The sequence below is a fragment of the Pteropus alecto genome, unplaced genomic scaffold (genome assembly GCF_000325575.1).
Source record: "Pteropus alecto unplaced genomic scaffold, ASM32557v1 scaffold394, whole genome shotgun sequence".
Lineage (NCBI taxonomy): Eukaryota > Metazoa > Chordata > Mammalia > Chiroptera > Pteropodidae > Pteropus > Pteropus alecto.
In genome coordinates, this window is record NW_006436007.1 from 129,242 (window position 1) to 139,046 (window position 9,805).

Sequence of the window (9,805 nt, forward strand, 5' to 3'; positions counted from 1 at the left end):
TGTGTGTGTGTGTGTGTGTGTGTGTGTGTGTGTGTGTGTGTGTGTGTGTGTCCAAGGGGGCACTCTGCATGGTCAGCCCTGCTGCAAGCTCCTTTGCCAGCCTCTCATGAAGCTTTAGTCCCAGACCACTGGGGAACTCATTGGGACCCTCATTAGCTTGTCACCCCAACCCATGCCTGGCTCAAAGACCTCACCACCAGCATTTCCTTCCACCCCCTCATCCAGAACCTCAAGCTTTAGAGCAACAGAAAGAAGCTCCTAGCCTTCAAAGTCTGCAGATTCCAGGTAGACCGTCATTCTATCTGGCTATAATAGAGTGCTGTCGACCAGCCCTGTGGGTGACTCCGGGGCACTAAACAGACTACACTGCGAGGATGCTACTCTGCACGCCGGTGAGAGGCAGGAGGGGGAAGACGGGGAGCTAGAGAGTGGGGTCTAACCAAGAAGGCTGTGATTTAGAGAACGAATGCGCCAAGGAAGTGAGAGGCTCACACTGGCTAAGACCGACATCTGCCCTGGAGCCGGGCTCCTGCTTGGCCACCAGGCTGCTCCCACCACCCCTGACTCCGCTTCAAGTCCAAATCGGCTCCCCTCTTCAGAAGATGCAGCCCCACCAGAGATGCAGACAGGGTGGGTGGTTCCAGTTTAAATACCCCAACTGCTTACTGACAGCTTGGAAGCCTTATCACCTGAGGGTCTATTTAATTGCACAGGAGTATGACCCACTCTCCATTGACCTCACTGGGTCATATCTTACAAGATGGGAGCTGGGCCACTTGACGCTATCTGCCCACATATCCTTGTTTGCATCAGTCTCTGTGCATGCATGTGTGTATGCGTGTGTGTGCACCTGTGCACAAGTGTGTTAGGGTGGGGGACTCAGAAGGCTTTCAGGTTCTGAGTTACTGCTGAGAGGTACTAAAGGGTGACTGCAGCCTTTCTATGTGTGTTGGATCAGATCAGCCTCTGTTCTCCTCTGGCCTGGGGCTCCCTTCACGGCTCCCTTCTCCCCCGAGTACCGTGGCCCAGCCGAGTGAGGCCTGGTTGGAGGTGGTTTTTTTTTTTTTTAAGACATTCACATATACTAGCCACTTTGAGTGGCAGGGGATTAAACAAGACGCTGTGTCTCCATCTTCCAGTAGAGGTTCCCACTTGGCCACATCTCTCTCTCCCACCGACTGTGTCTCGTGGCTACCACTGCAGGGTGGGGTGCTATGACAGCACCTGGTTTTACAGACCTTAGGTGCTGCTCTGACCTGGGCACTAGGGGGAGAAGAAAAGGGACTGCGGCAGGTACCAAACACCCACTGGCTTCAGGGATCCTGATTCTAGCGAGCTTAAGAAAACAAAACAAGTAAAACTGCTGGCTCCAACCTGTTTCCTAGTGACTGTGTCCCCGCCTTTCTCCCACCTCCCTTCCCAAGCTATCTAGCTGGATGCCAGGGTCCCCTTCCCATGGAGCGGACCGTCCACGACTCAAGTTTAATGGAGGCAGAGTGCCAATAACCTCGCCGCAGCCTGCAGTGACCAGGCTGAGTCATTTGGCCCTGGAGGAAAGAAAGAAACCAAGGGAAAATATGATGTAAGGCTCTCTTGCTCTCTCTCTTTTTTAAAATTTGTTTGGTATGAATTTGATTCCTTTGCTTTAAACTGCACAGTAAGAGGAATTTCCAAACAGTAGGACCTGGCATTCTGGGTGACACATGAGGAAAACTCCGAGGCTCAGGCTGAGGATGTGGCCATCAAAACACATGGCAGGGGGCCAAGTGAGGGTGTGGTGGGGCAGCAGGGGGGCTGCCACCGTGCAGGTGTGCCTGTGCCACCGGGTCGCACACATGTGCCGTGTGGTCAGAACTGTGCGCTCCAGAGCGGGCAGGGCCAGCTGCCTGCTGGAAGGGCCAGGAACGCACTCCAAATAGTTCCCACACCCTCCGGTCGATGGCTGGGCTGCCACATCCATTTCTCTCCTTTCGTTTATGTTTTCTTCCTTAGTCCAAATACACCGCCCCCCAGTCCAGGAAGGGTCCCCAGTCCAGGAAGGGTCGAAGGGGGGGCAGGTCTGGCCCCTGCCCTGGTTTCCCTTTCCAGATGGATGAGTGCTGTTACTCCCTTTCCAAGAGCAGGGCTTTGGTGTCGGCGGGGAGGGGTGATTGGAAAGTGCAGAGGGGAAGGGGGGGCAGGCAGGAAGAGGGGGAAGGAGACACAGAGCGGCGCTGCCTCAGCCAACCAAGCCCGCCAAGTTTGGGGAGGGGCTTCTACTCCCGCAGCACCGCCTGGACACACCATCTGCCCCCATCACCACCTTTCCCCTTCCTCTTAACCCTGCCGTGTTCAGAGCTGACTTGGAACTCACCCCTGCCCAGCTGACTGATTACTAAGTTCTGAGGTTTTGTCTGGCACAGGGACTCATTCCCTAATAAACGATCAATGCTCTTTCCTGCCCCTCCCTCTCCTCTTCCATGCGTTATTCCCACCCACTATTCCCACCCACCAGCCCCACGTTAGCAGTTTCCAGAACATGCAAATCCCAGAGAGCCTTTGGTGGATATTTGAACAAAGCAGGGTGGGAAAAAGGAAAGCCTCTTCATGATTTTCGAGGCTTTCCTTTCGTGTTCTCTTTCAGAGGCTGAGTCAAGCTGGCCATGGTTGAGGTGGTTCACTTGCCCTAGGAAATTGGTCTGTCAAATTGGAGGTGTTAATTCATGTGAGCATACGTGACTCACAGGTGCTGGTGCACATGCACATGATGTGACCGATGGGTACAGATGACATGCATGTGGTAATGGCAAGTTTTTCATTTTCTACCTTTGTGAAAGCTTTTAAAATTTTTTATCATTTCTGTTGAAGAATAAACCAAAACATGTTTGCAAATCTTTGCAGCTGATCTCAAGTGCTTTTGAGAGCTATATTGCAGTTCCAAAAGTTCCAGAACTCTATTGTCCTCCGAGAATTGTGCAGAAGCGCCAAGTGCTCCCCTCAACCCCATTTCATGCCAGGAGATAGTGCAGTCCTCCGCAGAGGGGATTCCAGTCTCAGAGTGAAGCAGCAGGGGTGGAAGGACAGGTGGGGATCCTAACGATATGGGGAAGGGGCCCAGCTGCTTGTCACACCCTAGAGCTGGCATCTACTGGTGAGGCTGGCCCTGACAGATGTTCTCTGCCTTCCTGCCCTCTAGGAAAGTGGTCTGAGTTGGGGCCATCTCTCCTCGCTTTCCCCTGGGGGTCGCTGTCTATTCCCTTAACCATCAGCACCCCACTGCCCCCCAGGTGCCAAGTGGCCAGCCTCCTGTCCCGTCCTCACCTCTGGCTTGTAAGCTTTCCGGAATCTTGAGGGTCCATCAGGGCTGAAGACCTGGCCAGGCACACAGCTCACCACAGCCGGCAGCCCATTCTCACAGGTGATGTTCTTCACGGGGTCCCGGGACACCCGAGGGCCCAGCTTGCAGCTGGAGACGTGGGCCTCTGTGCCCGTGCAGTCCATGGAGAACCTCCAGTAGCGCTGCTTCTTCCGGGCAGCAAACATTCTGCAGAGGGCGGGAGGGGGCAGGTGACCAGGCTGTTATGACGTCCACCCCTCATTCCTTCTACAACTAGGCATTGGGCACCTGCCCTGGGCCTCTGGTGGAGGAATTGGACAGACATGGCCCCTGCTCTTGGAGTCGGTCGGGCTTCACAGACGGGGGTCTTCACAGTGCACCTGCGAGCACTCGCTGAGCACCTCCTGCCATGCCGGACCCCATGCTGGGCACTGGGGGGCAGGACCTGGAAGGGGACGTGGCCTCCTGCTTCTTGGCAGCTTACATTCTAAGAGACAAGGGGCTAACTCAGCACAGTAAGATGATACTAACGCCTATAAATACAAAATGCGAAAAAGTCTCTAAAAGAGATCATACCCCTGGTCCTAAGAAACCCCTCAGTCCTGGGCAAACCACGTGGTTGGTTACTAGAACTCTCCAGATTTCAACAGTTGCTGTCATCCCTTGCCTTCATTTCCCTTTGTCAATGAGCAGTACAGCTTGATTGTAAACTCTCTCCCAATGATATACAAGATTAACGGTGTAAAGTCAATTGAGAAGCATTGAGAACGGTCTAAAATGATCCCTTCTGCCAAATCAAAGTATAATGTGCTTGGTAATGGAAATTATAACGGTGATGAAACTCAGCTACAGACTTTATCAAATCTTCACCCAGCAGTCAGTGAGGCTGGGGGTGTCTCCACTCCATGTCCTGGGGAAGCGGGGTCTGTGTGCTTGTCCCAGCTTGGCAGAACCCAGTGAGATGCCAGAGACAGCCAAAAAGCATCACTGCCGGCTGCCCGCTGGAGGGGCTCCCAGGACAGTGGGATCTCTGGAGCGGGCAGAAGCGAGGTCCTACACTGCTGGTCCAGCAGGCCTGGAACTTTCTGCTTTGTCTCAAAGTGAACGAATGGGATATGAACACAGAGGAAGGAAAACCCCAACAGATACCGCCAACATCTTTCTTTAACCAAAAATTGAGACTCGTAACAATTCTAGCGTACCTGTGGGCACAGTCACACAGAATCTTTGAAAAAAGGACTGTTCTGGAAAATTCAGGATGTGTGCTCAACAGAGCTGCAGCCCAGCGTGGAGAACTGCCCAGGAGGACTGTCGATAATTCCAAGAACCCCATTCCCGGGAGGCCCCTGCACTTGGAACCGCAAGCTCCAGCTTGTTCCCCAAGACACCCCACATCAGGAAAGAGAACACACTCAGGGCTATCAGCTGCACAAGGATTGGCTAACTCTCACTGGCCTGGAAAATTCTTTTGCTCTCAGCTTTCAGAGAACACCACCCTTTCCTAAGAAGAGATGTACCCATCTCTTAATATAGAGCGAAGCACCCAGAGCAAACACAGAAGGCTGCTGCCTCCCCCAGGCGGCCCTGCCTCCCTCTTATATCAGCTCAGAGGAATGCGCTCTGACCCTCCACAGGCTCCCACCATGCAGCACCCACCTCTCCTCCATGAGTCACTCTGCATAGGCCTTGGGTGGGGGGCAAGGGGGGGGGATGCAGATATGAGCCCTGTGAAGCATGGGTGGAAGGCCCACTCCTGCCTAGTGATTGGAGGGGAACCGGAGTTATGGGATGGCCACTGGCCGAGTGGGAAGCCTGCTTGAGAAAGAGGCGTCCAGGCCTAAGGCTGGGGAGCAGGAAGAACACTAGGCTGGACTGATTAAACGAAAACCAAAAAGTCCTGGTGGCTCTCCCTGAGCCAAGGGGAAGCCAGATTATGCGGGGATTCTGCCAGCTGCTGAGTATGTCTATCCCAATTATATATTCTGGAAGTAGGGAAATTACACAGGATGGGTCCCAGGGCCCGCTGGGCCCACTGTGAGACGAACCTGAGCTCAAACTCCTGATCGCCTGGCTTCCATAAGCCTCCACTCTGACTGCAGGGACACAGTGACATCTAAGTCTCCTGTATCAGTATCAGTTCATGGCCAGTGTCCAGTGGCCTCCAAAAGTTCTGATGACTTCCTCTTTGCCAATGCACAGTTATCCTGATATAAGAGCCCAGGTCCCCTCGGGGAAGGCTGGGAGACAGATTAACAGTATAAAACTTTGGCGGTGGACCGGGGTCCTTCCTCCGGGAGACCTGGCTTCTCTCCCTGCAGTGGGTTCTGGGTCTATAAATTGGCTCAAGTGTGGGAATTGATTGAGGGCTGTGACTTTCTGTTTTTATGATTCAGGTTAGGCTTTTGTTCACTTGACCTAGAACTTTTCTGCTTATACGAAACAAGTAAGAATCATTAGTCTTCTTATCTGCACCACATGACGACTTTTCAGTCAATGATGAACTGCATATATGACAGTGGTGTACCGTACAGCCCAGGTGTGTAGTAGGCTAAGCCACGTAGGTTCGTGTGAGTGCAGCCTATCACGTTCACATAACAAAGAAATTATTTAACGACACTTTCTCAACACGTATTCCCAGCGTTAAGCAGCACGTGACTATACTCCACTTCTAGGAACACCATGATCTCCTAGCCAGTGCCATAGTTCTACATGGGTTAGACTATTCTGATTGCTTATTTTCCCATCCCAGAACCACGCCCACCTTGCCACTGCCACCTCAGGATCAATTACCCCTATTGCATTTAGGTTTCCCAATTCAGTGACTGCAGCCCCACTGTGAGGTCTGGCCTACAGAGAAGAGTGATCACAGAGCTCTCCAAGGATTCTGAGACTCCCTCGCAGAGTTGTGAACGGTGTGTCCTCTGGACTCTCTCAGGGTGGGTGACTAGGTCTCAAATGACAAACCCAGTTTAACCTTTTGATCTCCCTTAAGCCTTTGAATCCCCACCTCTACATGAAACCTGGGAGAAAAGAAGTAGAAAGGAAGGCTGGCATTTCCTTTTTACTCATAGACCTTTTGGTCCCGGTTTCAGCCAACCAACCAACCAAACAGAGCCCTTCTGAACTCCCAAGATGCAATGCTAGATGCTCGTGTCAATAAGTCAATATCAATAGTGAGTTCCTGCTTTAAGAAAACAAAAAGCTACAGTATGAAATGCTCCTGCTCCAGGGATGGGCCCTGAGGCTTTGGTTTCATTTACTTTGAGGTGCATGCCCAGCTCCCCAGCCCAGCGCAGAAGTCAGCTCACAGCAAAGCGGCCTGGAGCAGGGAACCTGACTCCCCTCGGACAAGCCTATGGGCACGGAGGCCCCTGGGAACGTGTGGACAACCCTTTTGGACTCCTCTGATTTGGGGGAGGGGTGGCTAGCAGAGGCTCTGAGGAAGAGCTGTGGTCCCAGCCACTCTGAGGCCCCTTAGGGCCATGGGACCTGGAGCTTAGCAGAGGGAGCCAGGGAGGAAGAATTCCCAAGGTTGCAAAACTCCTCATGGGCCTGGCGGATACATGGGCATTACTAACCCCATCCCAGAGGGAGAGTTACTTTGAAAACAGTTTTCTTCAGAGAGAGCCACTTCCCCTGCCCCATGGGATGGGGTGGGGGCGGGTAACACCAGCAACCCCTGAGACAGGCTGTGGGAAGGATAAAAGGGAAAGGGGGAAAGATGTTACTGGAAGCCGCGAATTCAGGAACCATAACAGAGTGTGACCCTCTCTCTGGCTCCCAGGCTTCTCCTTCCTCAAATTCAGAGTAGGGCTTGCAGACACCCCATGCCCAGGCCAGCCCCACCCCAGCTCTCGGACATATCAGCGAACTCCGTGGCGGGGGCTTGGGCTGAGTGACCAGGGCGGAACAGGTCTGAGGTGGAGGCAGCAGTGCGGACCGCTCTCCCTGGAGTAGCCCTGCGGGATCTGGCGGGAGTGGGCGCTGTGACCCTCAAGTCGAGAGCTTTCAGGCCTGGGTCTCCCCTCGTGCAGACTGAGAGCCTGGATGACCCCGGGGGCCCACGCGTGCACTGGGAGTCCCTGCTCATTGCTAACAGCTTCCTCCAGCCAGCTGCTATTTCGAATCCTAATAGCACCACCAAGGCACAAAAAATCTTTCCCAGCACACCTCTCTCGTCTGGGGTCCAACTTCCAGCTGAGTTCCAGACATGAACACTAAATGGCAGACACAAGCCGAGAAGGTATTGCCCCGCCCTTCTGCCCCTCCATACCACCTCCAGCTAGAGGTCAGGAAGAGAGCCTTGTGGATGCTCCCAGCCTTGGAAGCCCTTTCCTGCCCCCATCTGAAAAAAAAACCAAAACCATAGACTGGGAGGTGGGAGGAGCCAGGATGGTGGTTTCAAACCCCATATGTAAACAGATCCCCTGGGGCCCAACCGCCAAAATAGACAGGAGATTTTCTCCTCAAAATTAGGAAAAGGACTCTGAACTGTCTGCAGTTGGAGAGATGGCTTTTCAAATGCCTTCTGAACAGGCACATGCTGCCTGGCCTCGGGCACTGCATTCTGTCCTGGGCAGGGCTGATGGCAACCCTCCTAGGCTCAGAACGGCACTCAGACCAGTCTGGGACACTGTGGGGCCTCCAGGTGGGAGCCTGTCAGGGGATTTTGCTTTTCTTGGCTCCAGTCGGTAGGAAACACTGAGAAAATGTCCCCAGGGAAGGAGCTGGCCAGCCAGCAAGAGTTCTCCAAAGTACTCAGAGGAGACCCCAGGTGCAAACAGGAAGGTCTGGGCCACGCTTAGGGGTGGGAATTACTACTAGGATCAGCCCCTGGGGGTGGGGGGCACTGAGCCCAACAAGCTGAGCAGCCACGTCACCAGCACTCAGCCTCGTGGTGAGCCGGGGGCTTCTAACTCAAGGTGGCCAGGCCAGGCCAAGCCCAGGGACCTGCAGCCTGCTTTGACCCCAGGAAACCAGAGGGAGAGCTGGGGCTGGATCCCAGGTCTCCTGACTTCCTCTAACTTGAAAGGAAACAGGAGTGTGGACCCCATAGCTGGAGACCTGTGTTTGGATCCTAAATCTGCCGCCTGCCTCTCTGGCTTCATTTCCTCAACTCTAAAATCAACCCCTATTTCTTAGTGACATGAGGATTAAATGACTAAGAACAGAGCTTGGCACATGGTAAGCACTCCGTGTAATAAACAGATTATTATTATTATCATTATTAAGGGGAGATAGGAAGGCCCCACTGCCAACCAACATACCACGGACACCCCTCAGGGCAAATGACTCTAAGTCCTGTTTCTACTCCTTTTCTCCCAGGATATGTGAACCTTGGGAACCAGAAAGGAATTGTAAGATTTCATGGGGATTGGTATAACCAATAGACTTGATCAGTTCCTCCATTTCCTAACAGTTGCTGCAAGTTCCAGATTTCTCAGACGAATCATTTGCTGAGGGCAAGTAAACCTGTCCTCTTAAGCTGGTGCTGTCCTTGCCTGCCACGCCTGAGTTTTGCCCTAGTTCAGCCCCTTGGTCGCTGAGCTGTCAGCACCGAGGTGGATTTTTCTTGCCCTCTCCCTCCGCCACACCTCCCCTCACTCTGCCTTTGTCATCCGTGCGGGGTCTGTCTCCCACAGGTCCTGAGCTCCTCAGAGGGAAGGCCCGCACATGACAGCGGGTTGGCGGAGGCCCTCTGCCCAGCACCCACTGCAAGAGCCTACTCTTCGCAAGGCAGGCGACAACCCAGGAAGCCTTGCTTCGCGTGGGCCTCTTACTTGTACACTTTGGTGTTGTACGTCTTCACCCCAGGGAAGCCAAACATGCCGCAGACCACACGGGAATTCTTGGCCGTCCAGTGCTTGTCGCAGATCTGCTTCCAGGCCCTGCCGTCCTTCACTTCCACGTAGCCCTCCGTCACAGGGGTGCGCTTTCGGTAGGCGGAGAGGATGGCTCGGATGCGGATGTCTTCCACCTGGATGTTCAGGTTCTGGGGAGGAGGAGGAGGAGGCACCGAAGGGCACAGGTATCTTTCCTGTCTGGCCTTGGAGAGGCGACTGCGGGAGGGCGCTCATCCAGCCTGCCTCCACCCTAGGCCCTGCACTACGGGTGCTCCCCATGGGCACACAGCACGGGGCCCCAGGTAGGAAACATTATGTGTGGGAGGGATTACTGCTGCAGGGGCTGGAAGAGAGGAAGCAGAGGTGAGGTGACCCAGGCGAGCGGAAGACTCAGAGCGGCCCAGCAGCTTCTCTCATGTCCTACCAAAACAAAAACAAAAACGGAGAGCAGAGGGCAGCAGCCTCCTCCTGCAGGGGCCTCAAAATCAGAGCAGAAGAGAGAATTTGTTCTTTGAATTTTCATGTTCTCTATTAAAAATCATTTGGATTTTGCATTTTACTCCAAAGCATGCGTGTGTGTGCATGTGAGTGAGTGTGTCTAATCCTTCCTAAGACTGAAGTTTCATGCAGATGAGCCTCAGCTGTC

At 53.6% G+C, this 9,805-nt stretch overlaps 1 protein-coding gene across 4 annotated transcripts in view; it reads right to left on the bottom strand.

Annotated features, from left to right (window-relative positions):
* The window catches only part of LOXL2 (lysyl oxidase like 2), an 85,613-nt gene that overhangs the window by 29,838 nt on the left and 45,970 nt on the right, over positions 1–9,805 (bottom strand). For all 4 annotated transcript variants that reach the window (XM_015589242.2, XM_015589240.2, XM_006911755.3 and 1 more), the window contains exons 4-5: positions 9,097–9,308; positions 3,301–3,523 (exon numbers count right to left, since the gene is read on the bottom strand). In XM_015589242.2, the coding sequence (XP_015444728.1) occupies positions 3,301–3,523; positions 9,097–9,308 (435 nt within the window). The remainder of the gene's footprint in view (positions 1–3,300; positions 3,524–9,096; positions 9,309–9,805) is intronic.